This window comes from Polistes canadensis, unplaced genomic scaffold (genome assembly GCF_001313835.1).
Source record: "Polistes canadensis isolate GaletaPanama2010 unplaced genomic scaffold, ASM131383v1 scaffold_167, whole genome shotgun sequence".
Classification (NCBI taxonomy): Eukaryota; Metazoa; Arthropoda; class Insecta; order Hymenoptera; family Vespidae; genus Polistes; species Polistes canadensis.
The window spans coordinates 307,677-329,295 of NW_014569714.1; the positions used below are offsets into that span (position 1 = coordinate 307,677).

Sequence of the window (21,619 nt, forward strand, 5' to 3'; positions counted from 1 at the left end):
AATTATATATATATATATACAATATAAAATAAACAGTATATATATTTTATAGGTGTTTATCTTTTTACGTACGTATTTGCTTCCTAATTTTGACGATAAGTTTTTCATCTAGCTTTTGTAGAACTAATTTCAAATTTTTCTTAATTTGTCTATTTTTCTATTAATCTAATTTTTGTTTTGTCATACAGGGATATACGGATTTCATATTCGATCTTTTTTTTTTATCAACTATTTAATTTCTACATGTATTAATTATGTAATAAAATCTACAATTGTGTTCTTTCATATAATAAAAATAAAAGAAATCTATTTGTACTGAAGAAATTATTACATTTGCATTCTATTATAAATAATAAATTTCACGAACATCAAAAATCAAGCAATGTTATTAAACATAATAATGTCCTTACAGTTTACTATATTTGTATATAAGCAGGACCTTTAGATTTTGAAAATTAAAAAAAAAATGAAAACTAAAGTAACGTTGAATTTGTTATATTTTTCAATATTCTAATATTAAAATTAGAAAATAATGATCTTCTACTTTTTTATTTATCAAGTATTTATTAAGATGTAATAATAATCTATACTTTTGTGTAAAATACGAACAGTACTTTAATTGAGTGTTAAACTGTGGATATCTTTTTTTTTCTGCTTTATGAAAAACAAAATAATAATGCAGCTTGATATCATTTTATTAGTTTTCAACATTAAAATTATTCACCGTGCATATTATTTGTAAGTTTTGTACTTACCAAACAAATATATTTAAAATTATTTTCCACAAGAAAACAATAATATTTTGTACTCAATTCGAATTGTCTATTCCAATATCAAAAGTATGTTGTAATATAAGAAGAAATAGAATTTATATGAACTAGTAACAAGATTGTTTGCTTTTAACGACCGTAATGTGTCGTACGAAGATTAGACATAAACAATTCCGAGAATTTTGTAAGACAATTAATTAGAAAATTTTTCCTATTAGGTTGATGATGATAAAAAGTTGGTGTACAAAAATTTTGATGAATAACAAATCGTGAAAACATAAAAGTACGCCTTTAAGAATTACGTTTACAATTGAAACAAGAAAAAAAACCAGTTTAGGTAGAAAAATTAAACAATAAAAAGCTATTCGCAAAAAAAATAAATTAAATAAAAGATGAAATTTAATGAAACAATTAATATAAAAAAAGAAAACAGTAAATGATTTAATTATTTTATCAATATATAATGGCAATAATAATTAATTTTCTTTTTTCTTTTTTATAGAAACGAAATTTTGAATGTGTCACTAAATGCAAATTTTTACAAAACTTTGTTTAATTTACGCGATACAAAAAATGATATACTTAATCGATCCAATAAAAACAAAATACAATAGTATAAATAAAATTACGCTTCATTGTTAATTCTAGTATATTAATTAAATTTATTATTTATATTAATTTAATTAATATAATTTATATTTATTTTATTATTAGGATCATATATTAGATCATTTATTATTATAATTATTTTATTAATATATTTGTATTAATTTATTTATTTATATTAATTCAATTAACTATTTTAATTGAAAATTATTAATTTAAGAGTAAAAGTTACTTATATTTTTAAACATAATTTAATAATAAAACGTGGGATAAATTATTATAGGTATAAAAATAATACAAACGTGATAGTATTCATTTTCTTGTCACAAATAATATATTATTACATAGTTGCTCACACAAACATTCATATAGATATAACTCATTATTTTAACCGTTACATGTATTAATAATATAATTTTTGTTATAAATTATCACAAAAAACTTACACAATTTATGCGAATTTAGTTATACGATAGTATTAATAAAGTTGAAGCTTTATTATTTACGTGCGGCTTGATTCCTATCAAATAGCTATAAAATTCTAAAATAAATATATACAAAATATTTTGTTTATTTTTTATGAAATGAATAAATAAGGCATTTTCTTTTTTTTTTTTTTTCAATAGAAATTTTACGAACCTTTGAGATCTTTAGCTCCAAATGGTCTGTTACTGAAAATATGTGCCAATGGTATCTTAGGAAAAACTTTTTTGAACACTCTTGATTCAATCTCGTAGAAATCTTTATAACGTGCAGTAGGAGTGCATAAAAAACCAATGGAATGTCTCCTTAATAATATTCTATTCCTTAAATCTTGGAGCATCCTAAAAATTTTTTCTTCGGTATTACAATTTTCATTTAACGTTAAATACTGAGTACTCATATTATGGCTAGTTATAAAAATTTGTATGATATTTGTTTTGGAACAATTTGGTGGTGCGTTCCATATACGATTACATGCTTCTGCTGAATCTATCGTAGCACCCCAAATAGGACCAATTGTATACCTATATAAAAAGATGAATTAGAAAAATATTGATGAATATAAATATAATCTATATTTTTACGTATATAAAATAATATAATAATTAATATATTGAATATAAATAAATATATATATATATATTACCAAGTGTTTAAATGTTTTATTATATGTAATAAATGAGATATATTATAATATACGCATAATATAATCATACAAGTCGTATAACTAGAATCGGGAGGATAAGTCATACAATTGTCAATAAATCTGTCGAAATAAGATCTCATTTCCGGAAAATATTCGAAATCTATTTCCATGAAATGACATGTTTCTATACAAAAAAATCCTGGCAGATAAAATCTTTCCCCAAAGCTAAAGGCGTTTAATTTGATTGCAGATGAATGAGGAATTATAATTGTCCAAATTGTATTTTCATCTTCAATAAAATCTCTTTTCAACATTACTGTATAACAATAAGTTGGTCTTAGCTTCGTGTGAAGTCCTTAAAAATATTCAAATCATTTTTACAACACAATATCTTATTATTTAATACTCAATTATAATCTTACTTACTTTTTATTACTCTTGATTTTGAATTCTTATTAGTAAAAGATAAAATTAAAAAAGGTTTTGTGTGGGTAAAATTAAAAACGTTATCCTTTAGAGTAATTCTATTGTTACGAGTTTTTATTACTTGTCCTGTAATTAACTGGGGACCTTTCAATAGATTTTCTTCTTTAATAAGTTTCGACCAAGATCTATCAGTAAAAAAAGAAAAAAACAATTGCAACAATTATTAACATTTAAATATATATTCATCGTATTAAAATACCAATAAATAAAATATAAATGTTATTCAATATAATTATTATATATTATCAAACGAGAGACATTGATATCATAAATGCTTGATTTAAATTACCTGTTAATCGAAGATAATTTTTTCAAATCCCTATCACTTAAATATCTAAAAACTAAACGCATAGCATTATCGTATCTGTTCTCCATTTTTTTCCAACAATATTCAATATGACAGAATGATTTATTTCTTAAATATATATTATATATATGTATATTCACTTTATAAATAAACACACATTCAAATCTTAACAGAATAAGTACAATGACATAATGTTCTCTTCCGAAAAGTGAAACATATACAAATTTTTTAATTTCAACCAAGGTTCCAACGTGAAATTCCAACAGTTTCTTTTACATTTTTTCTGTCATTACACATTCACATTTATCATTGTTGAAATAAGAACTTTTAACTTTGATGCCTAATGAACTTAAATTTTCCAAGTGCTCTACATTTGACTTCAAATTGAATTTTGATTTTATATTTACGAATAATTTCACGAATATCGAAACACGACTGATCTTACAGGATTTAATTTTGTCCGTACAGATTACCATGTTTATTTATTAAAACAACCTTCACATTTCGAAGAACACAAACTAGTAATATTTAGTCTCACATTTTAAAAGATTTCTTAATACTTAAATTACATTTAAGATCAAATTTTATTTCGTGTAAAATGTATTATTTAACAAATCAAAAATATTGTTATCATTGGTAACTGAACAATATGATCTAATAATAAACTTGACTGTTGATTTATGATTTTATATCCGTAAAAAGAGAAAACTTAAAATACAATAAAATCCAAATTTCTAAACACTTGAATGTAACACACATTTAATTATTTTACAAATTATATTTTCAGATAGGATCTTTTTTTATCCTTTAAAAAGTAGACTAAATACAGTACTCTCAGTAGAAAACATACGAAAAGATAAAATAGCACATTGGTCAATTTTTTCGGACGACAAAGGAAGCTGCAAAAATCCCAGGTATAAACGAATCCCGAAAATAAAATATTCAAAATGCAATGTACATTTATGTTTAACGCCAGATGCAAAAATGCTTCATAGAATTTCACGCTTAAGTTTTTCTACGCAGAAGTGAAAACATTATGGTGGTTAATTAACGAATCACGCGTTATTTTTATCAACTAGATCTGCAGCTTTACTTCCGCCGTTTTCCTATAAAGTCTTTTAGCGGTTAGTTAGTGGTCGAAATAAATAAATAATAGACCTCATACAATAAGCTTGAACATCTGTCAACATAATCCCATTAAAACATTATTCGATTTATGTTTCAATTAAAAATTGTTCTCGTTTGAAAATGTCATTTTACGAGTCAAATTTTCATCATTTGCAGGAGCTTTTAATTTTTTACTTAAATATATACAAATTTGCTGCTGAAACTCATCGAATGCTATCAAATGCATATAATGAAATTTATACTAACGAGAAGATGTATAAAATCGGTGTGCAATAAAAATAAATTTTCTAAACCGTATGATATGAAAATATTTCGATCAAAACTCTCAGTAATATGTGTAAATAAAAATTTTGTAAAGCAATTGTTTCAAAAGTAAATTGAACTAGATCAATGTAATATACAGGAAAATTTCACTGATTGGATTGAGAGTTGCTGTTCCACATGTAAAAAGCTTAAACAAATCCTATTTTCTATAATGCAATCAAAGATTTTATACCGCGCCGTGAGCAATCCACTTTGGTTTAAGTAACTATACTAAAAAGCAACGTCATTACAATTGAAAGAAAAGTACTATTTACTTTAGTTCGAAAGAAATGTACCTAAACATTACTAATTTTTCTAGTGATAAGATACGAAAGAGAGGAAATGAAAAGGGGAAAGTAATGAGGAATGTAAAAATATTAAATAAATGTTTAAATAGTGTAAATAGGATTAGAAAGGATGTTAGGCAGAGTAAATACGTGAGATTTGTAATCTTTGGAATACAATAAAAAATACATCACATTACATTACATTACCAATCTTTCTGTAAAAAATTGTACTAATATAAATGACGCGAATAAAAGAAAATAGACAGAAATTTTTCATGAATCATTTACACAATTCTTCTTTTATTCACGTAATAAAACAAAAATATTTTAATTCAGTCTAATAATAATAAAGGATATAGATTAATTACGCTCTTTATGTACAGTAATTAATATTTACATATTAATATTTTTATATACAAATTATACAATTGTTCGAAATTATTTGATAATTAATATCATAAGAAATTACTAATTAAAAATGGAAAGATTTTATTTTTGTAAATCAACGTTTCAATCATGTTGAATATCTCAAATAACTTATTGTCTATAAAATAAAAATAATGATATAACTATCATTATAGAAACAATACAAGTACACGCTCTTAAAATACAATAATACACTCTTATATATCTCACAATCAGTTAATATATTCTTCATATTTATCTATATATATATATATATATATATATATATATATATATATACGTATATAGATAAATACATGTCTTCATTTTTATATTTTATCTTTACGTAAAATATATAATAAAAAAATATTGTTATTATAAATCTCGATCACACAAAGTTCTCTTATTTTATCAAATTACTAATTGTATGTAAGTACCATGATTACTGTATCCAAATAATTATCCTTTGTCCAATGATTTTTTGGCGTCATATTTGAAATAGTTTCTAAAATATCTATTTAAAAATAAATAATATATTTTTATATTATTAATGAAATATATAACAATATACACACACACACACACACTATTAAATAGATATAGATTTGTCTTTTTTTTTTGGAAATTTTACGAACCATTTAAATCTCCAGCGTATCCTGTGATACCACACATATAAAAAACAGGTAGTTTTGGAAATATTTGTTTAAATATAATGGATTCTAAGCAATTGAACTTATGAAAACGAAAATTAGATGTGTAAATGAAACCTATCGAGTGTTGTTTCAATTCAACAACCATTTTGAAATCTGTCAATTTTTTTGTAATTTCTTCGTTGGTAGTACAGTCCTCGTTCAAAGTTAAAATCCATGTTCTCATATTAACACCGCTTATAAAAATGGATGCACAACTCAATCTTCTTCTGCAGAAATGTTCATTATTTTTAACAAGACAAATCGTTAATAAGTCTAGTATCCCACCCCAAACGAAAATTCTATTATCTGGAAAACTACGAAAAAAGTACAGATTCAAAATATTATTTCGCGAATTGAAATGAAAAAAAAAAATGTTATAAAAGAACAAATATATAAGAAAATAAATATATCTCACCAGTCTATGTAATGTTTCAGGAGTGATTTGGCTACGCGAATGCTGTTTCGATCACAAAAAAAAATCAAACAACTTGGCATAGATCTGGTATTTACAAAAAGATTTTCAAATTCTGATTTCCATTCATGAAACTTTTTCAAATTAGGATCAAAGTTTGTATTTATTTCTGGGCAATACAATAAATCGTTCCAAGGTCCAGTAAGAAAAGAACACATAGTGATTTTAATAGAAGATACTTCGGGTAAAAACAAACTACTGATGTAATTATGATGTTTATGGGAATAAAAGTTTCCCAAAAACAACGAGGTACAATTGAATGGCATAAATTGGCAATAGCATTCTTGAAAAAATTAAAATACTTTAAATACAAATATTATCTGCGAATTAATAATGCTTATCATATCAAACTTACTTTCTGTCATAGTGGGAAACAATAAATTTTGAGTGAAATGGATTTGTACGTAAGCTTTTATTCGCAAAAACCTTAAGTGTTTATTTAATGTATCTCGCCAAATTTTGATGCAGCTAGATTGTAACTTATTATGGGGGGGTTTTACAAAGCATATGGGACCTCTAGATATTTTTTCATCTTCCGCAATGTTTAACCAAGATCTATGATCAGAAAAAAGAGACATTATTAATTATTTCTATTTTTTAAATACATTTTTATCGTACTAATGCTATTTTATTGTACAATAAATTATTCATTTTTATTATTAACACACGTTGAATACCATACTAATTGTACATGATTTATCCGTGACATTAACACAAATTTATTATTATGGTGTCACACTTTATATTGAAATATTATTTATAACAGATAAGTAACAGTGTTTAATCGTGTTCACGTAAAGACAAAAGCAAAAAACTACACCCAAAATGTTGTGACGTATTGTAAAGATTGTACGTGTTCACCTGTCCTTTGATTAAGTGTTTTAATACGACACATTGCAAAATGAATGCATAATATTATAAAATACATGTTATATATATATATATATATATATATATAAGTAAATATATTTTTAGATGTTTTCTACTGCATTAATTTATTCACGTTATTGTGATAACGATGATAATATTGAAAAATCTAAAAGCATTGAAATTTATTCAAATTATCTATTTCCAATAACCCTGATTTCACTGGTCACTATGATCCCTATTGCACTCAACGTGTTAAATAAATATAATAAATAATTTTTACAATTTAAATTTATACCAAAAATTAATTATTAACATATTCATAAACAAGACACTTATAAATATTATAAATTATTAATATTAATTTTTACCTGCAAACCAGAGATGCACGATGCAATTCTTTACCATTTAAATAATGAAAAATAATACGCATAGTATCGTAATTTAAATTTTCAACCATATTTTTTCTGTAAATATTAATTCCTTTTAATATTATATTTTTCAATCAGTTTATTATATAGTACAACTTTAAAAATAGCCTATGCTGGGAAGATGTATTTAAATTATTCTGGAAAATAGTTTTAAAAACGAATATGTGTCACGTATGTACAGATATACTTCCCAGTACAATTGTTTAATAGAAATATCTTAAAATTTTATTTTTAATTACGAAAGGGACAATATTTTGAAACATATATTGTTTTAATTATTATACAACAATATGGTTGCTTTTGCAACGTATTACAGAACACACAATTCTAATGGTTAAGATACTATCTTTATTTTTTTTTTTGATGATATTTGGTTCCTTTGTTGAAGAATATTCTATAAACTTAAGAATAGTATTTCATTTACTTGAATACAGTTTTATACAAATTATTCTTATTGATTTTCAAATATTCATTTTATATTCCTCAAACTCACTTTCCCAATAAAATCTGCAAAGTTTTTAAACAAATATCCTAAGTTTATTAGATTTCATAATATATTTTGAATATGTTATTTTTAACCTTGATTTTATTTGTTTCTATAATGTATCAAGAAATTATTTAATTTAAAATAGTTTACCTTTAAACTTGAAAAGTGTCTATCAATTAGACAATTATTTAGATTATGTTTTAATAGAAAAGAAATATTTCACTAAATTACCAAAGCTTTTCAAATCACAGTATTAAATATTAAAAACAGTTATCCAATTATAATATACTTTTGCGTGTTAATATTTATCAAATATCAAAATACAACGATGTTATAAGAACGTTATACTATCCCCTTGAACTATCTTGTTTATAAACAATCATTATCTCGTATTCCAAAAAAAATAAATTCACAAAATTCGCTACACTTTTAGATTTCCTAATAATAAAAAAAGTTTAAAATCAAACTTCACATATATCATGTAAAATGTATTATATTTATGAAACATTATTAATCGTATAAAAATATTATCAATTACTAACTTGATACAGTGTCCTAATAATATACTTAAATGTGTATAGATTGTTCGATAAAAATAAAACTTAAAAAGCAATAATTATCTGAATATTTAGGTTGTTCTTTCAGTATATATTATTTTCAAGATTTATACTTACAAGAGGACGTTAAACTTTGCTTTGGAGTAATGAAATATGTTCATTAAATTCAAACCATCATAAACTAATCCCAATAATAAGTTAAAGCATAAACATAGACAAGAGTTATTCAGATTAAAAACAAGATTAGTTTTTGCCTGTTACTGTAGTATATCATATTAAGCTTATGTCAATAATAAAAATAAATATCATATTAAGCTTATGTCACAATAATATAAACAAAAACTCCAAAATCAAAAGTAATATAACGTTTCTTTTCAAATTTAATTTTTATTTGTATAAAATTTGTATAATAATTTCTTATAAATAACCTACATTTGAGATCGTTTGAAAGAAACGAATTTAAAATAAGATGATGATATATTTTCAAAGAGGTTTACTTTTTAATTAACTTCAATAATAGAAATTTAATATCCATATATAATAAATGCAATGATACAATTGTATTAAAATAATACAAATATAATGTTGTCTTCTTTTATCTTGACTCTACCTCTAAAAAATGTTTGTCATATTAAATAATTTATTAATTATATGTAAGTATCATGAGTTTGGTTTCCATACGTTGGGTCTTTTGCTGACTAAGTTTCAATGTTTCAAGCGTTACTGAAAACATTTCCATACGTTTAATTATAAATAAATAACAAATTTATATGATCAATTAAATACAATATCTAATAATTAATAATTAAGATATGATATTTTGTTATTCTATTGACATGATACTAACCCTTTAAATCTTCTCCAAATGCTGCAGAACCAAGAATATAAAAAAGAGGTGTTTCCGGAAACATTTGTTTAAATACAGTTGATTCTATTAAAAAGAAATTTGGAGCACGACGATAAGTAACGTACATGAAACCCATCGAGTGATTTTTTAATTGTACATTTTTTTTGAAGTCCGCAAATTTCGTTTCGATTTTTTCCTTGTCATTGCAATCTTCGTTTAATGTTAAAATCCATGTTTCCATGTCGGTACCGTTTAGAAAAATACATACAAAATTTGTTTCGCCGCAACATAAACTTAATTCATAATTAAAACAACAGATCCTTACTTCATCTAATATTCCACCCCAAACATTAATTTCAATGTTGGGAAACCTACGGGGGGGGGAGGGGGAACAAAAAAAAGGACAAAATATGAATATTTGCAAATAGAAATGTGGAATATAATTTTGCGGAAAATTCAATTAAATAAAAAAAATAAATAAATAAATATCTCATACCAGGATAAAAAATGTTCTACAAATAATTGTACCAGGTCGCTATTAACGAGCTTAGAAAATAATATCATACACCTTTTCTCGGTATTGTCTGGACTGATAAAATTTACAAAATCTTCTTTCATTTCTTTGGCATTCAAAAATACATAATCGCTGTTATAATTTTGTTCTACGCAAAATATACCCATAGTCCATGGTAACGTAACAAAAGTACGGGTAATAATTTGCATGGATGATATTTCAGGTATAATCATGTTAATAATTCTACTGGTATTGTTTCGCACAAAAAGATTTTTCAAATATAACGAATAACAACTATTTGGCAAATAACTGCAAGGGCATCCTTAAAAATATCAAATTAACTTTAATACCAATAATCTCTATAAAACAATATATACGCGTTATAATATAAAAAAGAAAAAACTTGCCATTTATGTAATGAGAATTAAAAAAATTTTCAATTATTTGAAATTGTATAAAAGGCTTAATTCGTAAATTTCCCAAGGCTTTGCAAGCTCTATTGTGCCCGTTCACCATAGATTCTTTTTCTCCGATGATTGTTGTAATACATATGGGACCTCTTGATGCTATCTCATCTTCCATAACTTTTGACCATAATCTATAATAATAAAATATCATTTTTCAGTATACACATACTGTTTTTGTCTTTTAACAGTTTGAGTGGCAATCAACGCGATTGCACTTTTTTTCTGTTTGATATATAATTGTTTTTACAAAATTATAACATTTTTATAACAGAAAAAACAACTTTAACACGTTTCGAAGTTGAAATTAATTGTACGTACGGATTTTCATAATAACTTGTGATACTCAAACGATTAAATATATTTATCGTATTACATAATGTACAATGAATTATTTATTTTTCTATTATTAATATAAAAAATGTAATAATTAAAACTAAACATTATCCTCTGTTCTTCTAAAATATTTCGTACAAATACCAACAATTCATAATCACACATTCAGTAATTTGTAAAGAAAAGATTTCCAATAAACATAGCAACACATAATAACATAAATAATGAATTAATATCCTAAATTTTGATCCCAAATTTGATTTCAAAACAATGCATAATTTATTACACTCTGATACACGTACACAAAAGGGTTGCCCTTTTTTATTCTCTTTCCAAACATACAAATCTTTCTTTCTACGATTATCATTTCTTTCTTCAATCATTTTATCCCACTCTTACATATATTTTTGAAAACGTACGTGGTTTGTTTTTTGCTTTTCGAAATATTTTTTTGTCTCTTATAACTCATACTATACATACACATACATAAACACTATGGATGCATACAACACCATAAAAGCTTTTCTATTATTTCAATACTTTCTTATTAAAAACTATTCTGATACAAAATAATCAGTGATATATTATAAATTTTGAAAGTAATCGTACCTGCAAACCTTAGAAACAACATCCAACTCTGTTGCATTGAAATATTTAAAAATATTACGCAATATACAATAATTTAAATTTTCGTACATTTTTTTCCAATAACATTCAATTAAATAGAGTAAAAAATATTTGTTCATCAACTAATCAAAATTATATCAATAAAAATATATATAATCTCAAAGTTATATTCAACAATAATCTTCAAAAAATGTTTTTTTGAAATGAATATGAGTTATATATCTTCTCAATATTTGAGATCGTGATTTCCACTAATCTTTTGCTTCTGAATTATAGATTATTATTTGTAAACATATATAGGAGAAGAAAAAAAAAAATATTTTGTGAAAACTGTTATACAATAATAAAAGATTTTTTCTTTAAATTTGAATAATCGTACTTGTATCAACAGCGGAGTCATAACACAGACAGAAATAAAAATTAAGAAAATTAGAAACCATAAGTTAATTCGTCCTTGTGGTCGCAATGTTTTGTCGCATAAAATACAATTATATAAAAATCTAAATATTGTAGGATAATTAGCTCGAAAATTTGTTCAAATAGATCTTAGACATAGTACATGAAAAATCCACAAATTAAATTAAGAATAAATGTTCAATATATTATATTAAATGTTTATATATACAAATCCAATCTTTCAGAATATAATCAAAGACTGTCCGTCATGTCATGTGAAGAAACTTTTACGATCTGAAAAATAATTTATCTACAATAAATGTGGAGAGCATTGTGTGCTGTGATTATGAATTTATTTTGTAATAAATTAATAAATTAGTAATATTTCGATAACACTTTCATCACGTTTATCTAACCAAGTCATTTCATTATCCACGAAAAATGATAATTCTCTTACCTTTGTAGCTATGATACCTGTTCCAAGAATAAACATAAACTGATCATGTCAATTGAGAACTGTGACTTATAATAACACATTTTGTTTATGTTTGTGTCGTTAGAATCGACTCTGAAGTATACGAAAACAATTTATAAATCACTAATTGTAAACTTAACAATAGAAATAGAAAATATACGCTTTCCTTATATTATAGTTTATGGTTCATATATTAGATTTCAATCAAATTAAAAACACTAATACAATGATCATGATTTTTACTTAATATTGTTAGTTTAATATAAACCTCGTATCAATATGGTATGTATGTGAGAAGATATATGAAGATAAAATAAAACAATGATAAAATAAAATAAAAATATGAAGTCTAGGATGTATGCGTTTGTAATCTAATTATATGTGAGTATCATGATAGTTGTATTGCAACCTTCCATTACTGAAAAATCGTCTGGTATTATTTCGCTTATTTCTGAAATAATCATTTAAAAATATCATTTTTTTTTTCTGAGTATTATAAATATAATATTATATTATTTTGTTGCTGTGTGTTGACATGTTACCAACCTAACCAATTTTTTCCTCCAAATGAAGTCTCGCCATAAATTGGAAATAAAATTGTATTTGGAAATATTTCTTTGAATGAGTTTGTCTCCAACATATAAAGATTTTCAATACGTCTCGAAGAAACATACATTAATGCTACAGAATGTAACTTTAACTCTACTTCCTTTTTAAATGTTGTTAATTTATTTATTATAGTTATCTTACTTTTACATGTTTCATCTAAAGTTAAAGTCCAAACTTTCATATCTGGACTACTTATAAACATAAGTACCATCTCCGCTTCAATTTTACAAAAATTTGTATTAAAACAACATTGGCAAACAGTGAGCATATCTATGAACCCTCCCCAAACAGGAATCTCATTTTCTGGAAACCTATAAGTAAAAAGAAAAATTAGAATTATTATTCAAAACAAATATGGGTTATACAGCTATCTATGGAAAATAATATTAAATATTCAATATATTACCAACTACTCAAAGCTTGAAATAATTCTAATACATAATAAATACTAAAATCCCTGCAGAATACAATCATACATTTTTGCATAGGACTATCGTTTATGAAGTAAGGTTCTATTTTAGCTTTAAAATATTTCACCTCTCCTACGTTAGGACTACAATTAAAACGTATCTCTTGGCAAAACAATCCACCTTTTAAAATGAAGGTATATGTTTCTATTTTCAATTTAGATATCATAGGAAAAACAAGACTCATAAGAATATTTTCCTTTTCTAAATTGCCTAACGGAAAATCACATTCAATCTGTAATAAATAGCAAGTAGATGGCAACATATTACAATGACATTCTGAAATAAATAATAATATATTATATTATATACAAAAATATTCTGTAATAATCAATGTACACAGTTATTATATAGTTTTACCATCTGAAAATGCTTTGACATATTTATCGTTAGTGAAAATAATTTGTAACCTAGGCGTAGTTTTGAGATATTGTGTAATAGTTTTTTTTACTAAATACCAGTGTCTACGATTCTTCGTTTTTTTTTTACTTCTTCTCATAAATACAGGAACTTTTAGTTGTTCTTCCATTTGGTTAGCACTTATAAACCATGAGCTATGATTATAAAACAAAATTTCAGTATGTAAGCTATTCTTATTCTGTATATGAATATATTAATCACATAACTCTTAATTTATACAATAAGGACTACTGACGATTAACATTTTCACATAAAAGTTATATATTATATATACAGGGTGTCCAAATGTTAGGGACTAAATTTATATTATATATTACTGAAGTTAAATAGATGAAAACGATTCCTATAAACTTATATCCGAAAATGCTGAGGTATATATATTTATATGTATTAGGTTGTTGCATAATTTCTGTCTAATTTCTTTTCGATAAAGTGCCGAATTTTTTACTTTCCAAAAGTAGAATATGTTTATATTGAAAACAAACAAAGTGTCTGCTAAATTATTTACAATATTGGTCACACATTATATCATTACTGAAATGAAAAAAATTATGCAACGACATACAGTGTGATAAAAAAAAATGTATTCGATGTTTTAATAGCTTATAGTATTTATCAAAAAGAGTAAAAAAAAATGTCTAATATCAACAATAATTTTTATTATTTATATATTTTTTTAATATCGTAAATGAGTCTTTTAGCAACATATTAAAAATATCACAGAGAAATTTGCTTAGAAATACGATAGTTCAAAAGTTGTGTCAAGATAAGTATATCATAATTGTAAAATATATATAATGATACCTAGAAACTTTAGCTACATTTTTAAGTTCATCTTCATTAAAATAACTAAACACTAAACTTAAACTTATATCGTTTATGTTATTCTCCATTTCAATAATATTTTTCGTAAAATATTTTTATCGAAAACATCCTGTTGGAAGAATCGTTTAAAAACGAAGCTTTTTAGTAACGTAAAATAAAATATACAAATCAAAAACGGTCACAGCACGATCCTTTTATTTCCTTTCATTGGTATAAATTGATTTGATTTAATAATCGATTACCCTGATAACATGTAAGAAATATTTAATTACAAGAAAACTTGTGAAATGTAATTGAGTACACAAATCTTATAGATACCAAATAAATAATTACTCATTGCACAAGGTTTTGTTTTTTTTTTGTTTTTTCGAGAATTGTACTTACGAGAAAAAGATATTAGATATTGATGACTATTAATAAGAGATTTTTCTTAAATTAAAACCGTCATACTGTTACCACAACACAAAGTTATAATACTAACACTGACATAAACTTAGCAAATTAGATTAAAGAGTAGTTTCACGATACGGCCGCAGTGTGCCCTACAAAATTCAGTAGTATACAAATTCAAATATCATAGAATGATTGAAGAATTTCTTACCATTTATCAGTTATTATTAACAATTATTCATAAATCAAACAAATTTTATTTGTAATATTACCTTACTCAAAATTTATGTATTATTACAAAGTTTACGTTTAAACTTCTACGATTAAAATAAAAGGAAAAATTAACGAAACATTTTTTAATAATTATTTTAATGCTTTCTTCAAAATATGAGATGCCAAATAAAAATATTTTCACACACACACACACACACACACAATCATCCAGATTATAATGGAATATGATTAATGAATTATTTTTGTTCACTTGTTTGTTAAATTATGCAGTAAATTAAATGTGTTTTAGCAGATTATTCGGTCGTCGATAGAACATTTAAATTAAAAAAACGCTGATACATTCTCTCTCTCTCTTTCTTAAAAAAAAAAACATAATTAAATAAACATTAGATATGTACAAAATAAATACAATATAATAGTAACGATATTATATATAAAAATACGAATATGAATATTTCAATTTTTCTTTATGTTATACTTAAAATTTAATTTGATATTAATTTATATAAGTTTCTTTTTCTTTTACGTTTATTATTAATCAACTGCACCTTAAATATTTTCACAAGATTTGAAACATTTTATTCGGCATCTAATCATATGTGATTATCATGATACTTGTTTGATAAAACATACGCATATTTTTTATGGAATTTTTTTTTTTCTTCAGACCTAGAATTATCATTTAAAAATCTTATTTTACTTTAATATATCACATACTTGAATAAGTTTCTGTAATGTATTGTTGAAATTGAAAACCATATGACAAAAGAATAATCAATCATAATTAATACAAAGTATTTTCCATCGCTACTTGTAATGCAAAAAAAGGTTTCAGTGTTAACAAAAAATTTCCCCAGGAAAACGATAACTTTAAGCTTCATTTTTCTTTTAAAAATTCGAACTTGTTCTATAGAAAAATCGTTTATTTATATTGTACTCGAATGCCATATAGAAAACATTTTCAAACATTTTTTCAATATTTAAACTATAAATGCACATAAAGTATTGGTGATAATAGTATCTAAACAATAAGCGACAGAAACTTTTTTCAAGTATCAAATATATAAATAAAGCATTTCAATTTTCTATTGGTTTTATACTCACGATGATTGTACTGTAAACCTTCTCCCCTTAAAGCTGCCTTACCATACATGTGAAATAAAGTAACACCTGGAAAAATTTCACGAAATATTGAATTTTCTAAAGTATAAAAATGATCTTTTCGATGAACAGCAGTATTTATTAGAGCTACTGTATGCGCATTTAAACTTATTTTCTTTTTTAAATTGATCAATTTTTCTCTGATTATTTCGCGAGTATTGCAAAATTGATCTAAAATTTCAGTCCATACTACAAGTTTAGGATTACTTATTAATATAAGTGTACAGTTGGCAATAACTCGGCAACATGACTTTTTAAAACAATGTTGACAAACCGTGATTGAATTTATAATACCACCCCAAATATTAATATTACTTTTCGGAAACCTGCACAAATAGAAACATTCGAACTATTTCTAAATACGAATGGACTATTTATATATATATATATTATATTGTATATATGGAAAAACAATTTAAATGATATTTAATTAATTACCATTCAGCCAAAGTGACAAGTAAATCAATTAATTGACGGATACTAGACTCACGGGAAAATAAAAGCATACAACTTGGCATATGACTATCGTTTTGAAAATAATTTTGCATGTGAGTCTTGAGAAACTTAATTTTTGCAATATCAGTGCCACAATGAAAACGTATTTCTTGGCAAAACAGTTCCTTATCAATTTTATCATTAATAAATGTATATGTTGCTACTTTTGTTTTATATGTTTTAGGAAAAGTAAGGCTCATCAAAATAGTTTCCATTTTTCTTTCATCCATTCGATAATATTTTCCTATCTCTATTGTGTAACTATCAGACGACAAAAATTCGCAATGGCATCCTGAAAAAAAAAAACAAAAAAAAAAACAAAATCAAATATCGTTGAATGAACGAATTTTCATTTTAAGATTAATTCTTACCATTAACATCGTTCTTATCATTTTTAACATTACTGAAAAATATTTGTAAACAGGGTCTAGCTTCGTGCCACATTATAATCTCTTGTTTTTCACGAAGCCAATTTTTATGATTATCCGATTGCTTTCCGGTATATTTGATATACATAGGACCTCTTAATATATTTTCATTTTTTGCTAAACGCCACCAAATTCTATGATTATGAGGACAAAAATTCAAATGTCGTTTATATAAATTTTATCATTCAAATAGATTTATCTTGCAATAAATATTTAATTTATATAATAAACACATTATCAATAATTATAACATTTTTAACAAAGGAATATATATATTTCATAAATTCTTTGATAAGATGATACCTGCAGACTTTCGAAGCATCATGAAGTTCGTAATCACTCAAATACCTAAATACAATACTAAAAATTATTGCATCTATGGAATTTTCCATTTTTTTTTTTTTTTAAATATTTTATTTAAAAAGTTCTTTTCTCTCTATATAAAACACACTGTTTCAAGAATAATATTACAATGAAATATAACGTGTATAAACAAATTGAACTTTACAATATCAAAGAATAACGACACTTCCATATGACCTGAAGTTAATGTAACAGAAAAACAAACATTATCAGAAATTCGATCTAAGAAAATCAGGGATGTGTGTGAGGAATCTTTTGTTCTTTATTCTTTTCCTAATAAGAGTTTATGGGATAATATTTATGTGTGTATATTTGTATATGTATGAGTAATAGTATACACAATAGAACGTTTTGAGTTGGACAACCGTTAAGATATCAAACACGTTTAGGTAAAAGATAATAAAACTAATCTGGTATAGTTTTTTTCCTAGTTTTAGCAATCTTACATTAGACGGGAAATAAATTTTTGAAGTATCCGTCAGAGTGGGAAGAATGATAACAAAGATAAAAAGAATACACAAGGAAGGAAAGACTTAAATCCTTGGAAAGAGAATAAAAAAATGTATTTCTTACCAAAATATAGTGAAGTAAGGGTAGTTATTAAATAAATTGAAAACATATATTATTTTGACATTGTATATTATGATTCGTAGAATTTTTTTTTTTTTACAAATATTAAAGAAATATTATAGTCCAGTTTTGAAATCCAAAATTTTATAAAAAAGCATCACAAAGTATTTATTTTTTACTGTTACGAACAAATCTTTGAACACGGTAAAGTACAAATTTTGTATATTCCGAATTTTTAAAAGTTTAGAAGTTACTCATCGTAGTTATTTTTTTTTTCCGACAATTATACTTAAGAGAAAAAAATATTAAAAACTAATGATCATTAATAAGAGATTTTTCTTAAATTAAAATCATTATATTGATACCACAGTGCCAAGTTATAACACTAACACCGACATAAACTTAACTAACAGATTATACCAGAAGTATAGTTTGTGAATGCGACCGCAATGTGTCGTACAAAGTTCAATAATATATAAATTCAAATATCGTAGGATTATTGAAGATTTTATTCTCTGTATAAAGTTATTAGTAATATTGAGAATCATAAATTATATAAATTTTATTTATCATTTTATATCACGCACAATTTATTTATTTACTCTTATATATATAATTTGACGAATTTATTTTAAATGTTATAGTTTAAATTTATCTAATATTTTGATTGTTATATTATTTATATTATACTGTTTATTATCATATTAAACCGTAACAGTTTCATAAGACTAATAACATAAATCGTGAAGTATAACCTTCATATCTTAGTTAATTATTATTTTATTTATTTTATATTATTTTATTTAAAATTTGTAAGTATTATTAACAGGATTACCACAAATGTTACGTTTATTTTCTACGATTAAAATAATAAGAAAAATTAACAGGAAACATTTTCTATAATATAATAAATAATAATTTAAATAACTTTTTCTCTCTTCGGAATATATAAAATATCAAAGAAAAATATTTTCAATCATCTTGAATTTTTATAACAGAATAAAATTAAGTCATTCGTTTGTTAAAATTATGTAATAAATTAAATGAGTTTTCACTGATTTTTCGGCAGTTAATATCAATAGAACATTTTAATTAAAGAAATATTAATACATTCTGATATACACACAAAATAAATATAATATATTAATATTGATATAATAAAATATTACAAATATGATAATTTAGATTCTTCTCTATGCTAGTTAAATTATTAATTATTATTAACTCATTCAATTTTATTACCTTTTACGTATATTATAACTCGAATTGAACTATTCATTTAAACATTTAATTGAGCACCTAATTATACGTGATTATCATAATACTTGTTTCTAGATATATACGGTTATTTTCTGGATCACGTACCGGCATGGTATTCCTCATATCTGAAATCATCATTTAAAAACTTGATTCTTCTCATATATTATATACTTGGATAAATTATCAACGTTTATATTCTTAATATTGAAAAGATTTTACTTAAATAAAAAAATTAAATAATATCTAATGTAAAATATTTTCCATTGTTCGTTATAATTAATTACCTTAATTAAAGTAACAGATAATATTAAGTTTACACTTAACGAAAATAAAAAGACGTGCATAACAACTACGGTGTCATTTCATTTTTCTAATATCACAAAACTTTTTTATTTCAACACACAGAAATAAAATACATCTATTTACACATTCGATAAAGAATTAAATAGTAGACACACACGATTAAAAAAACAAAGGTTTTCTATTATTTATTACGTTTAAATTATTCCCTATTCTTTTCGTGAGATGGAATATTTTTGCCATAAATTGTTATAAGTATATGATATCTATTAACGTGACTTTATTTTAAAACGAACCAATAGAAAGATAAATCTCAAACAAATTTTATTATATTAACACGAAATTCAAACTTGTTTTATTTAAATGGAAAAATGAATTTGCATATATTGCATTCAATGCCATGTACAACGTATTCAAGTTTGCTTATAGTATTTTTATACAGATACATTACACTGTTTTAAATAACATGTACATAATATTGTATTAGTAACATCTAATCAATTGCGGAAACTTATTCAAAAAGTAACTGATATATGAATCAATTATTTCAATATTTTATTGACATTTTACTCACTGCGTAAACCTTGTCCTTTAAATACCGCTGCACCGATCATATGAAATAATTTAATATTTGGAAAAACTTGTTTAAATAAATATCTTTCCATGGAATAATAACTATTCATGCGAAAATAAGTAGTATTTATCAAAGCTATTGAGTGCTTCCTTAACGATACCCTTTTTCTTAAATTTAAATATTTCTCTTTGATTGTTTGCGGGGTAATGCAATTACAATCCAAATGTTCAATATAAGTTGCAATTTGTGCGTTATTAATGAAAATAAGTATGTAATAAGCCTCGGCGCTGCATAAAATATTCTGAAAATAATATTGGCAGACCGAAATCGAATCGACAATACCACCCCATATGCAAATCCTTTTGTCTGGAAACCTACAAAACGAGAAACAACAATTCGAAATTTTTCTAAATTCGAACGAATTATTTTTATATAAAATATATGTAATTAATTACCAATCGGACAGAACGAGTAATAAATCAATTAAGAAATTGGTACTACAGTTATTGCAGAATAGAAGCATACAACTTGTCGGAGTGTAATCATTTCCGAAATATCTTTGCATATGAGTCTGGAGAAATTTAACTTTTGCTATGTCCGTGCCGCAATGAAAATTTATTTCGGGACAAAACAATCCCGGCTTAAATGTATCCGGAATAAAAGTATAGGTTGCTATTTTTGTCTTATGCGTTTCAGGAAAAAATAAGCTCATAAGGGCAGTGTTCGATTGTTCTGTATTCATCATTAAATTGCATTCCAAAACAACCGAATAACTACTAAGTGGCAAATTTTCGCAATGACACCCTATATATAAAAACAAAATTCCTTTTAATACTATATTACTTAACAAATAAATATGCGTTTATTTATTTTCTTTTTTTTTACTATATATATTACTTAATAAATTTTAATATCTTAAAAATAAGTTATAATTAAT

General features: G+C 24.2%; 4 protein-coding genes across 4 annotated transcripts; all 4 read right to left on the reverse strand.

Moving 5' to 3' along the window:
• Nucleotides 1–1,685: 1,685 nt before the first annotated feature.
• LOC106789186 lies at nucleotides 1,686–3,568 on the reverse strand. The gene is made up of 5 exons (XM_014753178.1): nucleotides 3,281–3,568; nucleotides 2,932–3,116; nucleotides 2,506–2,860; nucleotides 2,016–2,383; nucleotides 1,686–1,917 (listed from the first exon to the last, which is right to left on the reverse strand). The coding sequence occupies exons 1-5, from the start codon at nucleotides 3,364–3,366 to the stop codon at nucleotides 1,838–1,840; spliced, it is 1,074 nt and encodes a 357-aa protein (XP_014608664.1). The 5' UTR covers nucleotides 3,367–3,568; the 3' UTR covers nucleotides 1,686–1,837.
• A 1,962-nt stretch (nucleotides 3,569–5,530) lies between these two features.
• On the reverse strand, nucleotides 5,531–6,950 carry LOC106789183. Its single transcript, XM_014753174.1, has 5 exons — nucleotides 6,941–6,950; nucleotides 6,529–6,868; nucleotides 6,057–6,427; nucleotides 5,859–5,935; nucleotides 5,531–5,560 (listed from the first exon to the last, which is right to left on the reverse strand). Exons 1-5 carry the CDS (start codon nucleotides 6,948–6,950, stop codon nucleotides 5,531–5,533), a joined length of 828 nt encoding a protein of 275 aa, XP_014608660.1.
• A 2,620-nt stretch (nucleotides 6,951–9,570) lies between these two features.
• LOC106789184 lies at nucleotides 9,571–10,015 on the reverse strand. Its single transcript, XM_014753175.1, has 2 exons — nucleotides 9,775–10,015; nucleotides 9,571–9,650 (listed from the first exon to the last, which is right to left on the reverse strand). The coding sequence occupies exons 1-2, from the start codon at nucleotides 10,013–10,015 to the stop codon at nucleotides 9,571–9,573; spliced, it is 321 nt and encodes a 106-aa protein (XP_014608661.1).
• Nucleotides 10,016–12,822: 2,807 nt separating this feature from the next.
• On the reverse strand, nucleotides 12,823–15,385 carry LOC106789187. The gene is made up of 5 exons (XM_014753179.1): nucleotides 15,292–15,385; nucleotides 14,023–14,216; nucleotides 13,602–13,941; nucleotides 13,133–13,506; nucleotides 12,823–13,037 (listed from the first exon to the last, which is right to left on the reverse strand). Exons 2-5 carry the CDS (start codon nucleotides 14,189–14,191, stop codon nucleotides 12,958–12,960), a joined length of 963 nt encoding a protein of 320 aa, XP_014608665.1. The 5' UTR covers nucleotides 14,192–14,216; nucleotides 15,292–15,385; the 3' UTR covers nucleotides 12,823–12,957.
• Between the last annotated feature and the right edge of the window lie 6,234 nt (nucleotides 15,386–21,619).